The 21,424-nt window shown below is 60.6% G+C and overlaps 1 protein-coding gene across 2 annotated transcripts in view; it reads left to right on the plus strand.

Annotated features, from left to right (window-relative positions):
• The first annotated feature begins 1,843 nt into the window (after nt 1-1,843).
• COL5A1 (collagen type V alpha 1 chain) overlaps nt 1,844-21,424 on the plus strand; it is a 149,360-nt gene continuing 129,779 nt past the window's right edge. For both annotated transcript variants that reach the window (XM_042965314.1, XM_042965315.1), the window contains exon 1: nt 1,844-1,999. In XM_042965314.1, coding sequence (XP_042821248.1) covers nt 1,885-1,999 — 115 coding nt within the window. In that variant the 5' untranslated portion in view covers nt 1,844-1,884. The remainder of the gene's footprint in view (nt 2,000-21,424) is intronic.

Below are 21,424 nucleotides of genomic sequence, written 5' to 3' on the forward strand. Positions count from 1 at the left end.
AGGTGCATACAAGTAAAGGACCAGCTCTAGCTTACATACACACACACACACACACACACACGCCCCTCATGCATAAACACAAGCATGCACACCACTCACACACACAATTCCGATCATACATACGACTTACACAGAAAAAAACAACAACAAAGAAATATAAAAACCGGAAAGAACAATTTGCTTTACTTAATGCCCCCCAAACATCTCCCCTCTGTCGGTGCGGCCCTCCCCGCGCATTAGTGGCACCAGGAAGGGCACATGCGGCAGATACGGAGCCGGAGCCGAGCTGCTCAGGGGTCAGCCGCCACCTGCCACCCACGCCAGAAGCCGCACATGACCGTCCCAGCAAAGCTAAGTACGCCCCACCCCCACCCCAAGTCCCCGTTTCTGGAATGGTGGGCAGGAAAGGGCGTTTGGGGAATCTCGCACCAGTCTGGAGATGTAACAGGGAGCGGCCCCGGCCCTGGCCCAGCACCCCTGGGGGAACTGTGTGCTCTAGGGGGTCCGGATTGGACGGCTCAGGAATGGCGAGCCCCTGAAAACGCCTTCGCCCCTTCTCTTTGTAAGAAGGGCCCTGCAGTTGTCCCAGACGGGAGGCTTTCTGGGCTGAGGAGCCTGGTAGAAGGGGCAGCCTGCCGTCCAGTCCAGCGGGCCCTCCCCAAGGCTTAAAGAAGTGAAGGCGGGCGCCCGGCGGGAGTCCCCAGGGCAGTGGGTCCCGACCCCTCACCCCTTTGCCCGCTGTCACCTCCCCGAGGGGCACCTTCCCTCTGATTTCCTTTTGTTGCAGAGGGGTCACGGGGGAGGGGGGGAGGGCGCGGGAGGGAGCGAGGAGGGGCGTGGTGGTGGTGGTGGTGGTGGCGGTGGGTTGCCGGCCGACCTCGCCTGATTAAGATCCCAGATGTGCAACCTCCAGGCTCCTTCTGGGACCCTTGGGAGGTCAGACCCTAACTTGGGCTCCCACGCCCAATCCTCAGTGAGGGGGAAGGTGGAGGGCGGGTCCTCCGGGCGGGTTGACAAGTCGGCCTCAGTCTTGGGCGCCCCGATCTGGCTGAATTGGAAGTTCAGTCTCCACCCAGAAGAGGAGCTCGGAGCTCGTCCACGTAAAAGAAAAAGTTGGGCTGAGCAGCAACTTTTTGTTTTTCTTTTTTTCCCCAGCCCAGAGTGAGCAAACCCGGGGCCCCTCCACGCTGGCTCCCCGGGTGGGCCAGGTGCGGGCACCTGGGCGGGGAGAGCGGGGGGCCCGGGGGAGCGGCGCGGGGCGCGTCCGCGCGCGCTCGCCGAGGGCCGGCCGCCGCCCCCGCCCCGCGCCCGCGCCCGCCCCGGGCCCGCCCCTTCCTCGCCGCGACTCGCCCGCCGGCCCCGCCCCCTCGCCCGCGGCGCCCAGTGGGAGGCGGGGGCCGGCCCGGCCGAGCGCGGCGCCGGGCTCTGATTTGCTGCGGGCGCGGGGGATCGACAGCCGCGGCGGGTGCCTTCCAGGGGGGAGGGAGGGAGGACTAGGGGGGAAAAGAGCACGGCGCCCAAGGCGAGGTCGGCACTCTCCGTCCCCGCGGCTGGCGCAGGACCTCGCTCGAGCGGAGCGCGCACGGGGAGCGGGTCGCGGGGCGGCGGCGGCGAGGAGGCGGCGAGAAGGAGTCGGAGGGGGCGAGGAGGCGAGGGCGGCGAGCCGAGCGGGGTCCCGGCCGCCCCGCGGGCCAAGGTCGACCCCCCGCGCGTGGGCGAGCGCGCCAGCCGGCCCCGGCGCGAGGGCCACCGCCACAAAGAGAACGCCGGCGGCTGCTCCCCATGACTTCCTAGAGCGCGCGGTCCCCGCCGAGTCCGCTCCCTCCCGGGCCGCGCCCCGCGCCCCCGTGCGTCCCCGCGCGCCCCGACCCGCGCCCCGCCGGCATGGACGTCCACACCCGCTGGAAAGCGCGCAGCCCGCCGCGCCCGGGCGCCCCGCTGCTGTCCCCACCGCTGCTGCTGCTGCTGCTGCTGTGGGCGCCGCCTCTGAGCCGCGCAGGTAAGGCGCTGGGGCGCGGGGGCGGCTGTCATCCCCGGCCCCCGCCAGCCTCCGGGGCGCTCTCCCCCTTCCCCCCCCCTCCCCCCCGCCACCGCCACCCGCGAGCTCGGGGAACGCGCGGGCCGCCTCTCCGAATGCCAGCCTTGGGGCCCGGGGAGGGAGACGCGCCAGCGCGGTACCCCTGCGCGCCAGAGGGCCGGCCGGGTGGGGCCGCGGCGCGCGCGGAGGAAGGGCCTGGCGCTGGATCGGCGAGAGGGTCTGTCCCCGAGGCCGGCAAACTTTGTCCCGAAACTTAGTATCTCCGTCCCACATCACTCGCGCCGGCAGAACTTCCTCTCCCGAAAACTGGAAAGGGTCGCCCCCTAGAGTCGCAGCCCGTCAATTCCGGCCGGGCTCCTGGGGCGGGGTGGGGGGGAGACACTGGCCCCCGGCCTGGGAATCCCAGAAGCCGCAGCCCCTCCAGCCCTGCTCCGAATCCCCCCCCCCCCCCACACCTCCTGACCCCGCGGAGGCAGTTGTTCTTGGGTTTGCCTCCCAGAGATGGGGTTTGCGGGGCAGAGCTGGGAGGTGGTGGTGGTGTCTGGGCAGAGAGGCTCAGATGGTCCACAGATGGGGCCCTTGCCTGCCAGAGGTCTGACTTGGAAGGAGCCCACTCCCCTGGGCGCTTGCCTGGACTCTTGTAGCTCTGACTCCCTCCCACTCAGCTTCCTGATGGGACCGTGGCTTCTAAGCATCACCTTGGTGGTTCCCTGTGGGATGGGTCTTTGCACAGCCTCAGACATCGGAGGTCTCAGAATGTCCCAAGTCCCCACTAACAAGCCTGGAGACGAGGCTCAGAGTTGCTGGTGCGAGGTCAGGGGAATGGGGGGGCACAGCTGGCCAGCTGCTCCACCGCCCGCCCCCTTGTCCCCGCCACTTTGTAATTTGAAGCCATGTGGGAAGAATCACTTTCCACGCTACACTTCCCGATTGAGATACCCTTTCCCTTTATCCTGGCGCGATGGGTGTGTGGTGGGCCAAAGAGAATGAGCAGGAGTCGGGGTGTCCAGCCAGCACGACTGGGAGCCGAGGGGTGCCTAGCCCAGCTCTGGGGACTTGCTCTCTCATCCCTGGGCTGCCACCAACGTGCCCAAGGTCCTGGGCTAAATGACTCCCCCCACCCCCCCCCCCCCGGGGATCAGTTGAAGGCGGGGTCGGGGGGACAACTGTGGCCTCCGGGAAAGTGATCTGGAGTCGGTGGGGGCCCCACGGTGGCCGGGGGCCTTAGCCCCGTCCTGCTCCTCAGATGGGCTTTCCCCAGGAACACAGGACGGAACCCTTCAGGGGAGTCGTCACCCCCAAAAGCCGGGGCCGGGTGCAGGCTGGGGATCACGCCTTTGGCAGTTTTGCAGTGGGCCCCCAGCTCCATTCCCGGGCTCTGTCTGCGCCTGCAGTCCCTGCCCCCTCTCCGACCCCCTCTTTCCCGAGGGCGGCCCCTTGGAAGCAGAAACGTGGCAGAGGGGATGGGGCAGCAGCCTGGCCCCTGGCCCGGGAGTTGCTCATTTGGCTTTTGGTCAGAAAGACCGTTAGAAGCATGTGAAGAAGCCGCTTTCCCGAGCGGGTTTCCCAGACCCGTCCCACCTCCCAGGGCGGGACCCGTCTCGAAGTCATGGGCAGTGCGTGGCCAAGGAGGGCGGCTGTCCACCGCAGATGCGGGCAGGCGGGAGCGGTCCTCCCAGGCGCCTGTCCTTTTCTCCGTTGTGGGATGAGCCAGATGTTTTCCGAGTTTTCTCTGAACATGGCTCTTTTTCCTACCTTCTCCTTGGCCAAGTGTGTGAAGGAATGAAAAGTTAAGATTGCATTTGGGGCCCTTTAACATTGTAACGGGTGGAGGGGAGTATGTGAAATGAAACGTGACCCCAATATTTGGAAATTGAGGTCATCTCCTCGGCCCGTCATTGGTTGAGTCCAGTCACGTGCCTGCTTCTTGCAATAATTTTGTGGGAAGAGTCGTCCAAGCTTTGTGGGACTTGACAGATACGAAACGGTTAAATTTCCTCTGACTCAATCAAGTTGGCTGGAAAGACATCCTTTTCCATCCTTCCCCCTTTCCCTCCTCCCCAGAAGAGAGCAGTCAGTGGGAGGAGTTCAGAGGCCAGGCTGGCTCCCTGGAGCCCTGTCCCTCATCTGGTCCAGATCTCAGTGGCTGGAGGGGCCGGAGCTGTGGTCACTGCCCAGTGGCTTTGACCACCCAGCGGGGGCCCCAGGCAGGAGTTTCTTCGGGTGCAGGGCACGAAGTCCCTTCTCCTGTGATGTTGCTCCAGGGCTGTTCCTGGGGTGCCGGCCAGAGCCTGCCCCGTTACCCCACCCTTCAGATATTTCTGGACAAGCACCGCGGCCACGCCCTAGCCCAGCACAGCTGATGCCCGCCTGCCCCGCCCCTGCCTTCTGGCCGTCTGGCCCTGCCTCCTCCCTGGATCACAGACACTGTTGGCTGGAGCTGAGGGGGTGGGGAGCAGACTGTCCCCCCCTCCTTCCCCCCCCCCACACTTAATAACAGAACAGTTAGAGGGCAGACTAGCGATGATCACCTACACCCTGAGGCACCCTGGGTTTGCATTTAAGGAGCAAAGCAAGGTCCCCACCCCCCCACCCCAGTCCAGACCGCTGCATGTGTTAATTGCACATCACAACGGATGTGCTGGCATCTGCCTGGCCCTGTGCCCGCATCCTGTCACCGGACCCTCCCACAGGCCTGCAAGGTGCGGGAGCCCAGGTTCTGGGTCTGTGTGACCTCTTCATCTGGGTGCTGAGTGAGGGTCTCCTTTCTGCTTAGCATGGCCACGCCTTAGCGCCTTTGACTTAAGCGGGGAGGGGGGGATACCTTTTCACTTCACATCCATTTATCAGCCCTCCCTGGGGGACGCCTGGTGCCCAGAGCAGCAGATGCAGGGGAAGGGGGCGGTCCTGCCACATGTGCGCCCCCCCTTCACCCTGGGGCGAAGGATGAGTTGCCTTTGGCCAACAGTGTTTAGGTCCCAACTTCCTCCATCCCTTATCCCTCCCTCCCTCCCTCCCTCCCTCCCTCCCTCCCTCCCTCCCTCCCTCCCTCCCTCCCTCCTTTTTCACTGGAATGCCTTCAAGAGGAACCAGACTGAAAGCAGTCTGCACTGTCCTGTTCCTTCTCTTTAGTTGGCCTTTCACTCATCTGCATGACCTACCTGGACCCGGAAGGCCTTTGCACCCTGGCCTGGAGGGTTATGGGAGGACGGAGGTGAGCGGGGGCGGGCTCCTCGGTGCAGGAGCCCCAAGTCCTCTGGGCAGCATGTGTGTTTGTTTCACTGTTCATTTTGGTGCCAAGTGTCACTTTAAATCATCTGGGAGGGTTGGCCCCATTGGGGAGATCTGGGGAAACTTCCTGGAGGAGGTGACACCAAACTTGGCCTTTTCCTTCTTCTTCTTCCCCTCCCTTAGCAGGTGCCTTCATCCACCTCTGGCTTTACTCCTGTCCGCCCCTCCTTCTTGGCAGGACATCCCAAACTCTGCTCTGGGGCTGCTTCCCTTGGCTGGAAAGCCCCTCATTAGCTTGGTTGGCAGGGCGCCCCCAGCACCGCTTGTCCAGGGAGGCTGTGCCAGCAGAAGTGGCTGCAGTGACAAAAGAGGGGGTCTCTTGGGGGACGAGTGGAGACCTGGGGGGCTGCCCTAACCCTCTCTGCCCGTGCGCGGGGACCCGTGTGCCAACTGACAGTCTCGGCTCGGGTGGGGCGCCTCTGGCCACGACTTTGGGTTCCTGTGCTGGGGATGGGCAGTTAGATGTGAGGGGAGATGAGCCCCAGGAGCAGTGTGGGCGGCTGGGAGGTCAGTGCCAACTGAGCGTTTGCCTCAGCTTTCCCCTCCGGAAAGTGGGGAGAATTGCTTTGACAGTTGCTCGTGTGGAATGTGCCTGATGCACAGTGAGCCCCCGAGTTACGTAGGACGTTATTCTGCGAGCTCTTCTGGGTGCTATTTCTGCAGAAGGGACAGAGCACAGTTGCCACGATGGGCTTTAAATGTGACTGTTCCCGAAGAAGCGCAGCGGAAGGAGGCTCGGTCATCCCGCTGAGTCAGGGTGGGACCCCGTCTGCGTGGTGGGGACGCTTTCCCACCCGTGTCACCTCCTGGGCTCATGTGGCCAGGCCACGTGTGGCAACATGTGTGGAAATGTGCTACGAGCCCCTCTGAGGGCGGTACACCCGTGTGGGTGTCTGTGTGTGCGTGTGGGAGCAGGTGCGTGTGTGTGATGTGCCCACGCGCGGGGACCCACGTGTCCGTGCGAGTGTCCGTGCGCCTGCACGTGCCTGTGTTTGCGTGGTTTCCCGAGGCTGTCCTGTGTGCCGGGCCTGGTGTGTGTGGGGAGCCGGGGGCCAGGTGACATTTCTCTCCTTGTCGTGAGCCACGCCCGCCCGATGGGCGGTGCTGAGATGAACCGTGGCCGTGGAGCCCGAGGGGGGGGCGTTCGAGGGGGGGGGGGAACGCCGGGGCTGCGGGTCCTGCGGCGGGGCCAGAGGGGTCCTGCTGGGCCTGATCATTTGATGACATGTTTTTCCTCACAGGGGGGCAGTGTGACACCAGGGTTTCTCTTTTCCTCCTTATTTTTGTTCCCCCGGATGAGCCACTCCTCCGTTGTCCGCACTTTCTGGCCTGGCTCGGTGGGAGGGGAGCCTGAAGTCCTGAAGGTGGAGCCTGCTTTGGCCCTTCTCATGGGCAGATGTGCCCTTGCTGCGGGCACAGCGTGAGGACTGGGGTGTGGGTGATGCTCGGGGCGGGCGGCTGGAGCCGGCCAGCCTGGGTTTGCTTGCCCGCGGCTCCCCTCCTACCAACCGTGCATTTAGCCTCCCCGTGCCTCAGTTTCCCTTTTTCTTTTTTCTAGAAGGGGGTGATGATCACGTGTCCTGCAGGGGTTTTGGTGAGGGCTCAGTGCATAACATGTGCAGAGCGCAGAGTGAGCTCAGTGTCCAGTTTGTGTTTCGTGGGCCCTGAGGCGACACGAAGCCGTGTTATGGGGTCTGGTGCCGGGCGCCTGGCCCTGCTCACCGGCTGGCTGTGTGAGTGGCTCCCTGTCTCTCCTGTGGGCAGTGGCGCCCGTGTCCCCCTCCCGGGAGAAACAGGAGAAGAGGTGACACAGGAAATGTCCCCCGGTGAGTGAACGAGACCAGCTCACGAGACTGTGTGACTGACTGCGATGGCTGGTGCACTGGGAGGGTTTTTTCTGCGGGGGTTGCGGGTGGCGGCTTTGCAGACCCAGACGCTGTTTTTGCGCCGGCCCCGCGGAGGTGGCTGGAGAGCCATTTATGGAATGAATGAACGCCCGGTCGGACGTGAGTGGATGTGCGTGGACGTGTGGTCGTGGGGGTCACACGGTCTGACGCATCACCCCATCAGCTTTGACTCACCCGGTAGTTTTTCTGGCCGATTCCCATCCTAAGTAATAACCCCACATTAGAAGTGAATGTCGCCATTCTTTGGTGACTCAGACCCAAGAGATGGACCCGGTCTGACCCAGTTTCTCCAAAATCTCCTTCTGCGGAGCTCCAGGGGGCACTGCGACGTCTGCGTGCAGGACTCAGAGGGTCCCTTTGTTTTCTGATGCCAGGACCTGTGTTTCATGCCTGGGACTGTCACTCTTCTGGCCTGGTCTTCCCTGCCAGCACTTTGGCAATAGGGATCCTCATGTCTTCTGTCGTTGTACCGAACGCCACAAATGTGTGCCTGCACCAGGAGTCACTTCCATGTTAAACCTCCCAGCCTGCGTTGTAAAAAGAGCGATCTCACAATGACAGAGAGAGGGCGTTTCAACCCAACTGGAAGGTGGGAAGTAATCGTCTTGCGTCCTGCCGAGGGTGACTGAGAGGCGCAGTGGGCAGCTCCGGGGGCGGCGCTGCCCGGGAGACGGGTCCCAGGGAACCGCAGGAGAGGCTGGCCCTTGCCGGGAGTGGCCGCGCTTAGGCCGGAAGTGTTTGCGGACCTCTAACGCGACCTAGGTCTGGGCCGGGCACGGGCGGCAGGTGCAGGCGAGCGTCCCTGCAGCACAGGAACTTCCGGCGCGGTGCGCAAATCGGGCTCCAGAACAGGTGATTGTGTCCAGGGAAGTGCGAAGTGGGACGTAGTGAAACATTGGCCAGCAGGGAGGGAGTGCTATCGACCAATCAGAGAGAGGCACTAGCCAGCCCCCTTGGGGCGCTGGCCAATCAGAGGGAGGTACCTACCAGCTCCACGGGGCGCTGGCCAATCAGAGGCCAGCCTGCTTTGTCAGGCCCCGTGGTTGTTGGGGTCGGGCCCTGGGTGAGTTTGCCCTCCTGCTGGTGTAGGACCATCACCGGTGCTGGTGAGATGCCATTCTCAGATCCAGGCGAGGGGGTCTCGCCAGCTTCTGGCTTTTGTTTCTGGCCTTGTGCTTGAAAGCGAGGTCTGCGCCGCCCGCCCACGGTCCCAGGTGGGTAGCCTGGGAGCCTCTGCCTCCCGTCTCCTCCTTACTGATCCTGGGCCGGTCTGTTCCCAGGGCACTGCGCCTGGCTGAAGGTCAAGACCTTCCTGGGGAGGACAGGGGGTGGCTGTGCGTCCAGTGGGCCCTTGGTGCCCTGGCCAGCTTGGGTCGGTTCCCGGAACCCGGGTGTGGGGACAGCCGGGAGCCCAGAGCCCTGAGCCCTGCGCCCAGAGCCCTGAGCCCTGCACAGGGGCAGGCAGTGCAGGGAGCTGAGGGACAAGGAAGGGCCGCCTGGACCTCAGTGTGGTTCAGGGAAGCCAGAGCAATATTTGTGCCTCTGGAGAAGGTGTTTTCTCACGTCCTCAGGGTGTGCCCAGGCTGCAGTGACCACGATCTCTTTCCTGTTGGGTTTCTTCTCTGCTTTTCCCAGTTCTGTGTTTTCTGGACACAGCGTGAGATGCTTAGGGGAGCCCCGGCTTCCTCCGGGGGCTGCTTCTGCCGAGCCAGCTCCCTTGTGGACGCCGCCGTCCTCCTGAGGACAGTGTGGCCCAGCCTCAGCCTGTTTCATGCAGAGGAGGAAGGGACGGCGTCCCCCGTGCCTCCTGGGCCAGAGAGCGCTCGCGCACCAGAGGGCTGGGGTGGCTGGCGCTTTCTAGGATGGAGGTGCGGGGACAGGATTTCCAAACGGGGTTATTTTCCAGGGACTTATTTTGTTGTTCAGATTTATAGTTTAAATAAGGCCCGTTACACTCAGTACTGCTGGGAGAGTGGCCGCAGGGAGTGTGTGGGTCCTCCTTGGGCACCCAGTGTGGCGGGGCCGGCTTGGGGGGTGGGCACTGCTGGGTGAGGCGGGCAGGGGGCTCCAGGGGAGGCGCTGGGGTCCGCCCGAGAGGGAGAGGGTGGGACAGGCCAGCGCTCTCTCAGGGTCGGCCTCCCTCACCTGAACAGGTAGGCTGTAGGCTTCCGCATAAATGGTGGGGGGGTGCCTACAAGGGGAGCAGGGCCGGGAGGGACGAGGAGGGGGCAGAGGCTCCCCCCTCCCTGCATCTGCCCCGCATTCTTCCGGGTGGCCCCACCTTCCAGAAGCAGCGATTGGGGGAAACGTCAAAGGTAACACAACTCCCCATAATCCACACGGGGTCGGGTTCTGTCAGCGGCGGCTAGCCTCATGCCATCCAGCCCCTACCCCCCCCAACCCCGGTGACTGTGGCACTGGCCCCTGACATCACGTCACGCTCAGCTGGAGACTCTGCCCAGCACGTTCAGCGTGAGTACTTCCCTCTCTGTGACGTGTCCGTGCGGGAGGGAGGATGCACGGATGAGCTCAGAATTCAGGGGCCTGGAGAGGCGGGCCGTGCGGCCGATGGCCACCCTCTCGTTCCCTCGGGAGCTGGGAGGGCAGGGTGCTCGCGTCTTACCTATCCCGAGTGCCTGGGCTCAGCACGGGTGCCGAGGCACCTCTGAGAACCTCTTTGTGCCTCAGTTTCCCCATCTGTGAAATGGGCATAGAAGCGGCACCTGTCTCGGAAGACTGTTGGAAGGGCGGGGGGAAGTCACACAGGAATTGTACCGTCACAGTGCCGGCTCTCACAGTTATTATTGCCGCGTGGTAAGTGCAGGGCGTCAGTATACGTGGGTAGATGCAGGGGAGCTCATTCGGGCCGCGGAGCTGGGCCACGGGGGCTCATGAAGGTGCCACGGGAGAGAACTCAGACATCACCCTTCTTGGTGCTCCTTAGGCCCAAGGAAGACGTGGGCTGGGCTCCTGGGCTCTGGACTGTCCACCTGTTCCAGGCCCTGAGTGGGACACTCCCGAGACAGGAGGACACCGGCAGCGCTGTTCCTGCGTGGCTCCGTGTCCCCGGGGCGCGCAGGCTGCCGCCCAGAGCTGGCTGGGGCCAAACAGCAGAGCACGGTGCGCAGGCAGGCGAGGCTCGGTCTGCAGGCTGTGGGTGGGGTCCCCTCCCGGCTGCCCCAGCGCCTGTGCGGCTGTCGCTCAGCTGTAGCACGGCTTCCCCCAACCCTCAGGAATGTCCTCGCCCCAAGGGCTGGTCCCAAGGCTGCAGCTTTGCTGGCATTTTGCAGAGGGTTGGAGTTCTCCGGGTCTGGGGCCCTGGCTTGCCTGGTGCTTTCTGGGACTGACCGGGAGCCAAGGAGGCGGGCGAGCAGGTCTGGTCTCCTGCGAGGTGGGGCTTTGAGTGGGCTCCACCGGGGATCCCCGAGGACGAGAGCAGACGACGGAGCCCGGGTCTGCACCTCCCCCGGCCCCCGCTCTTCCCGTCCTTCCCGAAGTCCGCCACGTCTTCGGCTTTGAAAGGGAAGTTCAGGGGATGAGTGTGGGAGACACCGATGAGCCAGCACACAGGGCCTAGGACAGCGGCTTCAGGCCGTCCACCTTCTACGGCACTGAATACCAGGGAACTACTGGGGGCCCATTTCCTTGGCCCAGCAGGGCGAGGCCGGGACAGCGGACATGCCCGGGCTCCTGGGGAAGGAATTGGATGTCTTACTGGGAGTCGGTGGTCTGGCCTCTGCCCTCGGGGTTGTTTTGCAGATGAATCAACTCAGAACTAGAGGGCCTGGGGGTTCCTGGGGTCGAAGGCTGCTGAGAAGTGGTGCCCTGGCATCCAGGCCCCGTGTCCCACGGCTGGGAGGGGAGCCCAGCGGTCTTGGGTGTGTACCGTGAGGGGATGGCATTGAACCTCACAGATTCGTCCCGGGACCCGCGGGGCTGGAGGATCTCAGGTCTGTCCAGGGCGGGTTTGGTGGCTGCCATTTGCCAGACACCTCTGGTGGGAGACCTCACGGCAGCACCCACGGTGGAAAGTGCTGGAACACAGCCTCCAGAGCCTGTGGGTTTCACCCTTATGCCACAAACTGCAGGGCCTTCGAGCTTCCAAAAGCTTCCTTGCTCACCGGAAATAAGCGAAAGTCGCTTCAAGGTGGGGACCCTCTCCGTTTCCCTCATTTCGTTGCCTTCTGATTGCGTCAGTGACACGAGGACCGGCATGGGGAGGGGGGAGCACGCTGGGGGCAGCGCAGGCCAGGCCCGAGGTGGGTCTCCCGGCTCGGAACCAGCCGGCCCTTTCCCTCCCTGCAGCGCTGCGGGCCTGTCCCTGTGGACAGGTGCTGGGAGGGCTGCTGTGCGGGGGCTGGAGGGCACATGCTGGCGGGTTCTTACCACCCCCGCAACCCCGAGAGGGCTGGGGACGTGGGGACAGGCCGATTGGCCTGTCCTGCGGGCTGTGGGGCCCACCCAGCATTCTGATGGGCCGGAGGGCAGCTGAGGGACAGTCAGACCCTGGGCTCCACAGGCCTCTCCTTGGGAACAGAGGCGGGAACAGCATGTGACCCAGATGTGACCCAGGTGTGAGGTGTGCTTGCTTGCGAAGTTTCTCTGAAGGCCAAGGGTGAGAGTCTCTAGGACTTTTCTTCCTTCCGTTTCCTGTCTCCTGAGGGCTTCTGTGCATCGTTTTATCCTGATGACATGCTTCCAAGGGAAAAGGTGTCATCTCTATCCCCCAGGCCAGGAGACTGAGGCCCACAGAAACCCCAGCGCTAGTAAGTGTCAGAGTTGGGGCCCTCGATAGTGTTTCTGTTTTGGAACTCCCATGTATCCAGACCCTGTTTGGGGAGCCGGAGTCCAGAGGGTAGACCTCACAGCCAGGGGAGGGGCTTGCGGCCCCATCGGAGGCATGATCACCGCCTTCTTCTCTGGGGTCTTCATCTAGGTAACAGGCGGCCGACGGGGGAAGTTGGTGAAGCCTGGGGACCACCGTGGGTGACCTCTCTGCCCGCCGTGTGCCTCCCCAGGTCCTGGTTGGTGGCGGGTGCCGGGCCCGAGGGCAGGACGAAGCCAGCCCGGGTCCTGGGCCCCACGGCGCCCTCCTCATACTTCTTAGATGAGGTCTGTGGGATTAGGTCTTGCGCCCTGCGTTCGGCTGCGAGGCCAGTGTTTGTACGAGGGGTGAGCTGCCCTGGTCTGACTCATTCTTTCCATTTAACCGGGAAGGAAAGAGAGGGGGAGAGGATCCTAGCCAGGTAGGTCTTGCCTGTTTAATGTCAGTTGACACACGATGAAAGGGGCATGTGGGGATCTATCTGTGCCAGCCACAGCCAGATGTTGCGAAAGATCAGGGTGGGGTCACTTTAAGCAGCCTTGCCCTCTGTGGGCAGCGTGGGGGTCGAGCGGTCGATCGGGTGTCCCAAGAGGCAAGCCGCTGTGACCCAGCCGTAACCTCTCCTAGGTCAGGGAGGCTGGACCAGCACCTCATCTACATCTTTAAACTGTCAACATTCCAGGAAAGGAAACTAAAAAGCCCCGAGGAAACCGATACCCCGAGGCCTGATTTCTGGGCCCAGACTTCATCTTATTGGCAAAATGCCTACGAGGGGTCCCAGCAGCCAGGGAGGGTCTGCGGGCTTGCCAGGGACCGGGGATCAAGAGAGTTCTCCTCTTGGTTTGCTCTTAAGATGGATCGTGCCTCCTCGAGCATCGTTCTGCTGCCTCGGAAACTTTGCTGCTTGGGTAACACGGCTGCCCCACCGCACGGGCCAGACCCCTCTACTTGGAAGAGTCAGGGGGTTTCAATGTATTTGAGACCAAGGGGGCATGGTTCTAGGCACCCCTAGGCGTAGGTCCCGTCAAGGGGCACGATTCACCACACGCGGTGTCGGGGGTGGGGGTGGGGGGCTCTGTAGGTAGTCGTGTGGGCTTGAACCCAGAGGGCTTCCCAGACCCTGAGGGAAGGATGGGCAGGCGAGAGGGGGCCCGGGCTATCCTGGAGGAGTAGGAGAGTGCCACGCTGGCTGGCAGAGACGGCCGTCCCGGGTGTGGTACCCCTGGAGGGGCCCAGGGAGAGAGGAGGCGGAGGGGTTGGGATTTGGCCGCGCAGGTGTGGAAGAACGTCTCGTCTGGGTGCCCAGCCTGGGGAACGGGGCCCGTGGTTTGCCGGATCGGAGTCTGGGCTCAGGGCTCCCCTGGGTTGTCCTGCCCTGACGTGAATCTGCACTCGGTGACGCTTCACACGGCAGTCGGACCATCCCAGGTCTCTTGAGGGATCCCCCAGCAAATGACCAGCTTGTGCAGGGTGTGTGCCTGTGTGTACGTGCGCCCTTAAGCAGGTGTGAGCACTGTTCTTCTGGTGTCTCTGGTCCCAGGGACACGTAGCTGGCTGGTGTGCCGAGCGCCTCCTCTGTGCTGGGGGCTTTCCACCCGGGATCGCTTTCTCCCACCAGGTCCGTATGGTGGGGATCTGTCCAATGACTCAGCTAACGAGGAACAGACCTGAGATTGGAACGTGGCTTTGAGCACCCCAGGCCGCCTCCTCTGGCCAACCCCTTCCCACTTGGTCTTCTGGAAAATTTCCCAGTCGTCACCCAGCTCCTTAGCTGCCAGCTCTCCAGATGACCCTCTCCAGGCCTCCTTTAATTCTGGGATCAATCATCTTACCCCGTAAATCACTTCCAGAATCTCTCTCCTCCCCGTTTTGGAATTCCTTAAATAGGTTCTGCCTGCCCTTCTCCAGGCCTCTGTTTCTTTCCTGAGCCCTTATCTTGAACCACTTCGGTTCTGCGGGACGTGCAGGTGGGTGACGGGGTCGTTCCTGTTGCCTCCGGGACGCTGCCTCCCTCACGCGGACCCCAGGATCGCACGCGCGACGCTCTGAGCCGCCTCCCCGGGGCGGCTGCTTTTGCAGAGCCCAGGCTCACTCCTCTGTCCACCTCTTGGTTCCCATGACCCAGTCCTCCCTGTGCTGAATTCGAGCCCCAGCGAAAGCCCCGGCCTCCAGGCTTGTGCCTTTCTCCATAAACACTGGTGCCTGGTCAATATCTCGGCAAGAAAATAAAGATGAAAACCCTCCGAAGAGGGGTAGTCTGGTCTTTTTCCAGTCACTTGTTAAAATATTTCCTGATCTGATTTCGGCGGTAGTATAAACAGCCCGTGAACGACTGCACCCGGGCAGGGCCCTGAGGCCCGCGCTGTTCAGAGCAGCGGCCCGTCTCTGGGGTATGTCAGGCACCAGGCTCTCGCACATTTTTCTCTGACGACTCATGCTTGCTCTCTGTCCTGCTGCCCCTTCCTCCCCACTGTGACTTCTCGGCGTCTTGGGAAACTCTGAGCTGGAGGGTTGGCCCAGCGGGGCCCAGCTGCACGGGGTGAGCTCCCTCCCTGAGTGCTCCTGACCTTGCCCAGCGCACAGCTAGGGCCCAGGGCCCGCGGGGAGGCCGTGGGGCGGGGGTGAGCACGGAGACGGAGAGCAGGCCCGAGAGAAGGGCTTCCGGGGTCCTTCTCCGCCCCCACGTCCCGTGGCCCCTGGGCCCTCCTGCCTCTTCCGACCCGGGCCCGGCCTCAGCCGTCACTGCTCTGGAAGGAGGGGGCGGTGTGGCAGCTGCCCCGTCGGGATGGGAGGGAGCTGACTCTCCCGGAGCGCTCTGGCCCGGAAACGGCGCCCTGGACCTGGCATCCGTGGCGTCTCTGCTGGGCCGCAGACTCCGCGTCCGAGGCTGTAACCGGACTCCGGGGCTGTGGGCGAGCGTGTGGCTCACCTGCTCTGTGCGCTTGCCCGCTGGGCGGGCACCGTGCGCAGCTTTGCCCAGGGGCTGGTTGAAGGCCGTCGGGCATTTACCGAGCACCAGAGCCTGCACACAGCTGCGCGGCTCAGTTGGATGCAGGGACACGCCGCCTGGCCCCGGGGCGAGGGGGAGACCCGGGCTGCCGTGGTCAGTGCGTGGCAGGCCCTGGCGTGCCTCGGTCTCAGTCTCAGCAAGGCTCACCTCCCTTGTGCTGCCCCGTCCTGACCGCCCCCCCCGCCCCCTGCCGCCCCGAGAGAGGAAGAGCAGTGCCTGTTGAGTGCTGGGGAGACCAGGGGTCAGAAGCCAGTCGAAGACCCCCGCTGACGGCATGGGCCGGGCCAGGACCGGGCTGGCCCCCGGCCTGTCTGTTTCTGCGTCCCCGTCCACATCCTTCCCGAGACTTCCCGGCTGTGTGCACGGTGGCTCCGAGGGCATGTTGTGGCCAGGCTGCTGGTGTGCCTGGACTTGGGACTTGGGACTTGGGGGTGAGCTGTGCTGCCCAGGGCGTCCGGGGGACACGGTGTGGACGCTCAGAGGAGGGGCGGGGCCGGGAGGGGCGGGGGGAGCTCCCACCAGGCCAGGTGTTGGGGGGGCTCTGCAGAGACGCCAGCTGTGTCCCATTGAGGCCATGTCCGGGAGGGAGGGGCGCACCCTCTCCTTAGATGCCTTCCCCTTCTCCTCCTTCTTTAAAATGGTGTATGTTTTTTAATGAAAGAGGATGCATTTTTGTAACAGTCCTTGTGGAAAGAGAAAAGTATAGAGAAAATAAAACTCACTGGCAATCCCCACACTCAAACTACTGGGTCTGAGCGCAGAGAGGAGGGGACTGAGGGAGAGGCGTGGCGGCTGGCCTGGAAATCAGGGTGCAGCCCCGGCCCCGCCCAGCACCCTCCCCTGCAAGGAGAAGGCTGAGGAGTCCCAGCACAAGTCCTGATTTGGACGTTCTCCCCTCACTCTATAAGGACAGCATTCCGTCCTCTGTCACGGCCGCCGTAAAAAGCCTGATTCCCTGACAGCGTCTCCTGTGGTTGGACGTGGGTCGTTTCCATCTCCTGATACTGTAAGGGGCTGTGTTCGTGGGGCACGCTGCCTTGGACTTGACCCGAGCTGCATCTACCCCGGTGGCTCATGCTTCCTCCCTCAGGCTGCTCTCTGGTGGGGAGGAGAGTGTGCTGGGGGCTAGGTGAGCAGCAGACTCCCCCCCGCCCCACGTGGGCATGGAGGGGGGCTCTGGGTGGCCTTTGCTCTGTGGGTGTTAAGGCACAGCCCCGCAGGAATTCAGGGCTTGATAAAGGTGGCCTTCACGTTGGCCGTTGGCCAGGAGCGAAAGGATTAGCCACTGAAATGGGCTGGAAGAGTGAACACACCATCTGGACCCTGCCTTCCTCTTGCATCTAAACGCATTCCAGATGGATCAGAGATGGGAACTGTACAAACGAAATTGCAGAGCTCTCTCCCAGAAGGAATCGTGGGAGACTGGATGTTACAATCTGGGGGTGGGAACTCCATTCCCAGTACGACAGAAACCCCAGAAGTTGTAAAAGAAAATAAAAGTTTTACTCCATAAGCGTCAAGAGTTCCAAAACAAAACCCGAAACAACCAATCAGAAAGAAAGAAAGAAAGAAAGACTGAAAGAAAGAAAGAGAGAAAGGAAAGGAAGGAAGGCAGAAAGAAAGAAAGAAAGAAAGAAGAAGGAAGGAAGGAAGAAAGAAAGAAGAAGGAAGGAAGGAAGACAGAAAGAAGAAGGAAGAAAGACAAAAAGAAAGACAAAAAGAAAGAAAAAGGAAGGAAGGAAGAAAGAAAGAAGAAGGAAGAAAGACAAAAAGAAAGAAAGAAGAAGGAAGGAAGACAAAGAAGAAGGAAGGAAGAAAGAAAAGGAAGGAAGAAAAGAAAGGAAAGAAAGAAAGAGAAAGAAAAAGAAAGAAAGAAAGAAAGAAAAAGAAAGGAAGAAAGAAAGAAAGAAAGAAAGAAAAAGAAAGGAGGGAAGAAAGAAAGAAAGGAAGAAAAAGGAAGGAAGAAGGAAGGAAGACAGAAAGAAAGAGAAAGAAAAAGGAAGGAAGGGAGAAAGAAAGAAAGGAAGACAGAAAGAAAGAAAGGAAAAAGGAAGGAAGGAAAAAGACAGAAAGAAAGGAAGAAAGAAGAAGGCAGGAAGGAAGAAAGACAAAAGAAAGGAAGAAAAAGGAAGGAAGAAGGAAGGAAGGAAGAAAGACAGAAAGAAAGAGAAAGAAAAAGGAAGGAAGGGAGAAAGAAAGAAAGGAAGACAGAAAGAAAGAAAGGAAAAAGGAAGGAAGGAAAAAGAAAGAAAGGAAGGAAGGAAGGAAGGAAGGAAGAAAGACAGAAGAAGGAAGGAAGGAAGACAAAGAAAGAAGGAAGGAAGACAGAAAGAAGGAAGACAAAAAGACAGAAAGAAAAAGGAAGGAGGAAAGAAAGAGACAAAGAAAGAAAGAAAAAAGGAAGGAAGAAAGAAGAAGGAAGAAAAAAAGAAAAAAAGAAAGGAAGCCAGAAAAAGAAAGTGGAACGTGAGCGTGTGTCACAGAGAAGGGGTTGATCTGCTGTATACTTACAACTCCTGTAAGTCAGTAAGAAAAGGCCAGAACCACCCCTCCCTCCTCCAGAAAAGGAGACGCAGAAAAGACCCGAAGAGTTCTTAGGAAGGAAGATACGGATAGTCTTTAAACGCATGAGCGGATGCTGGCTCCCTGGCAAGGAATGCAGGTGAGACCCCGGGGGACACGCTCCCCGCTGGGCAGGCGGACGAGGAACCAACACAGACAGCACACACCTCGGCTCCAGGGAGGGAGGCGAAGCGGGTGCCCTCGCACGCTGTCCGTCCACGCCAGGCGGTCGCGGCATCTGTCAGAACACGAAAACCGCCTGGCAACTTCCGCGGGTCTTGGCTTTTTCCCCGTTGATACGCGAACGTACGCAGACACCTGTAGCGGGCCGGCAGGGTGGCACTGGCTGGCAGGGCAGAGGACTGAGGTGGCCCGTTCCCGTCGCCAGAGCCGCGTAGACCGGAACGTTCTGCAGCCACGGCACGGAACACAGCGCGGCAAGGAGGAGGGCCGGGCTTTCCTGCCTTCCTATTTCCTGCAATCGATTGGTCTCCCGGGTCTGAGTCTGTCACCATCAAAGGGAAAAACACATCCGTGGGCTTGCGTGCCCATGGGTGATGAGGACAGAGGCACAGACGTGGGGACCTGTGGTTTTCGCTCGAGTGGAGGGCTGGGTGCAGCCCTGTCAGCATCTCGTGAGTCGGGGGAGGGCTCATTGGAGCACGTGGGTGGCGGCAAGGTGGGCAGGTGTGTGGCTAATGGAGACGGGGGACAAGGAGGTGTGGGCTGGCCGCTCCGGGAGGAGCCGCGGGCCTTTCCTGGTGGCAGGCGGCTGCTTTGGGCCCCAATGGCTTAGTCAATTGAAAAAGTTGTGGTTAAAAAGAAGGGGAGGGGCCCGGGGGGCTCAGTCGGTTGAGCATCCGGACTTTGGCTCAGGCCACGATCTCACAGCTCGTGAGTTCGAGCCCCGCGTCGGGCCCTGTGCTGACAGCTCGGAGCCCGGAGCCTGCTCCGATTCTGTGTCTCCCTCTGTCTCTGCTCCTCCCCTGCTCGCGCTCTGTCTCTCTCTCTCTCAAAAATAAATTGAAAAAAAAGGGGGGGGGAGTGAAAAAGAGACAGAAATGAGCAGTTTGGGAAGGGACTCTTACCAGATGGCTGTGCATGTGACAGTCGGTGATCTTTTGACAAGAGGAGCACACACGCATAGATCTGTGGAACCGAAACTGTCCTCCGTGACCGCCATGCACTCATTGTGCAGGTGGGGAAACTGAGGCCGGCCCGTACCTCACCTAGAGCCACGCAGCGGGTTGGGGGCAGAGCTCCAGAGACATCGTCTGTTTTAATCCTCGGAAGTAGGTGCTGGCAGTGTGTTCACTTCACAAACGTGGAAACGTGCCAACGTGCCAGCACCGCGCGGCTGAGAGCGGGGTCTGAGATTTGGCCCCGTTCCTGTGGGAACCGCACGGCACGTGGAGGGCCGCACACCCGCCTGGGGACCGAAGGCTCCCGCATCTTACCTTCTGTGTGGGTGGCAGCGTTCCGGCTGTGAATGGCACCTGCCCCGCCCTCCAAAAACCAGCTGGGACATGAGGCTTTGAGGGTCCTTCATCTGGTGAGTTGGGGGAGGGGCATTGTGACGTCAAATGACAGCGGAGTCCCCTCTGCCCTGGAAGAGCTGACATCCCCACTTGTCCCTTAGGGCCCTTTGTGTCCTGTTTCCACAAGGTCACTGCTGGGAGGTAAACTTTGGCCCCCAAACTTGAGCCACTCTTATTCCTACCGGGGAGGTGGTCTGTTCTGGCAGAACACAGAACTGTGGGGGAAGGAGCTGAGACCCCTTCATTTGCTTGCCCATCGTGAGAGTGTTATGGGCGTGCCAGGCTCATGGGCAACTCACAGGAATGTGCGACCGGTCTGTTTGGCCAAACCATGGCGAAGTGCCATCTTGGGGGCCGAAATGGTTCGGCATCCATTTCATTGGTTTAATCTAATACTCGAAGAGTGAGCACAGAGGAGGGCCACCGGTCCCCCGCGTGGGGCCTAGGGATACCTTTCCAGAGGTGACACCTCTAAGCTGAGGTCCACAAGATGAGTGGGGATTCGCCACGAGTGGCGGTTGGGGCAGCAGGAAGATTCCAACTATAGGGAATGGGATGTGCAAACCCCTTGATGCTGTGTGACCTTGGCCTTTGAATTCGGAGTTAGTGTGACTGAAGCATAGTATGAGTAGAGTGGCAGAGAAGAATGTCAAGAGATGAGGCTTTCGTGCCTTTAATTGAGTTTTCATTGGCAAGGGCATATTGCTGTCTTTATTCACTGATCCATCCATCCACCTACCCAGTGTACCCACTCACCCGTCTGTCCATTGCTTATCCATACCGTTCACCCACCTGCTCATCCATCCGTGCATCCAGACCAGCAACCCATTCCACACCCACCCATCCATCCAGACCATCAACCCATACCAGCCATCCATGCATCCATCTATCCAGACCATCAACCCATTCCACCACCCACCATCCATCCAGACCATCAACCTATTCCACCACTGACCATCTATCCAGACCATCAACCCATTCCAGCCATCCATCCATTTTTCCACACCATCAACCCATTCCATCCATCCATCCATCCATCCATCCATCCCATCAACTCATTCCACCACCGACCATCTATCCAGACCATGAACCCATTCCACCACCCATCATCCATCCAGACCATCAACCCATTCCACACCCACCCACCCATCCAGACCATCATCCCATTCCACCACCCACCATCCATCCAGACCGTCAACCCATTCCAGCCATCCATGCATCCATCTATCCAGACCATCAACCCATTCCCCCACCCACCATCCATCCAGACCATCAACCCATTCCCCCACTGACCATCTATCCAGACCATCAACCCATTCCACCACCCACCATCCATCTAGACCATCAACCCATTTCACTACCCACTATGCATCCAGACCATCAACCCATTCCAGCCTTCCATGTATCCATCTATCCAGACCATCAACCCATCTACCCAGACCATCAGCCCATTCTACACCCATCATCCATCCAGACCATCAACCCATTCCACCACCCACCCATCCATCCAGACCATAAATCCATCCACCCACCCGTGAATCTGGACCATGAATCCACCCCTGACCTCCATCCCCTCTTCTGTCGTGGCACTGTGCTGCCCCATCCACCACACCACGGCCCGCTCTAGTGTCAGGGTGGTATGACCACGCAGACGTCCACTTTGAGGGTCCCCGAGGGCAAGGAAAGACTGACTCACTTGAGCTTCTGAGTGCTTACTTAGCACAGTACCAGGCACAACTGGAGTCTCAGGCTGTGTGCATTGACTTGCATTGAGAGACAGGATGCTTCTGGCTGTAACAGCAGCTGGCAGAGCAGCCAGGATAGTGATGAGGAGCTGCCCGTGTCTTAGGAGTTAGTGGGGGCAGGGACTGGCTCTGGAGTAGCTGGGGGTGTGGAAGGAATAGGGGCTCTCAGCAGAGGCGGGACATGGACGGGGGGCGAGAAGGAAGGAAAGCCGTGTAATTGACAGTAAAATGTCAGAGAAACATCATCTAGGGAACAGGGAAGTGGCGAGTCAGTGTTTCAGGATCTTTGGTTATAGATTCAGAGGTTCTACTAATTCCGCAAATAGTCTTGTTAACTGTTCTTGGCTATGAGACATAGCATACTTGCTACAACAAATTGGGAAAATACGAAACTTGCTTTTACTTTTCCATTCTGTCTTAGGGTGTGCGGATTGCTATAACAGAACACCACCAACTGGGTGGCTTATAAACCACAGGAGTTTATTCCCTCCGGTTCTGGAGGGTGGGA

The sequence above is a fragment of the Panthera tigris genome, chromosome D4, assembly GCF_018350195.1.
Source record: "Panthera tigris isolate Pti1 chromosome D4, P.tigris_Pti1_mat1.1, whole genome shotgun sequence".
Classification (NCBI taxonomy): domain Eukaryota; kingdom Metazoa; phylum Chordata; class Mammalia; order Carnivora; family Felidae; genus Panthera; species Panthera tigris.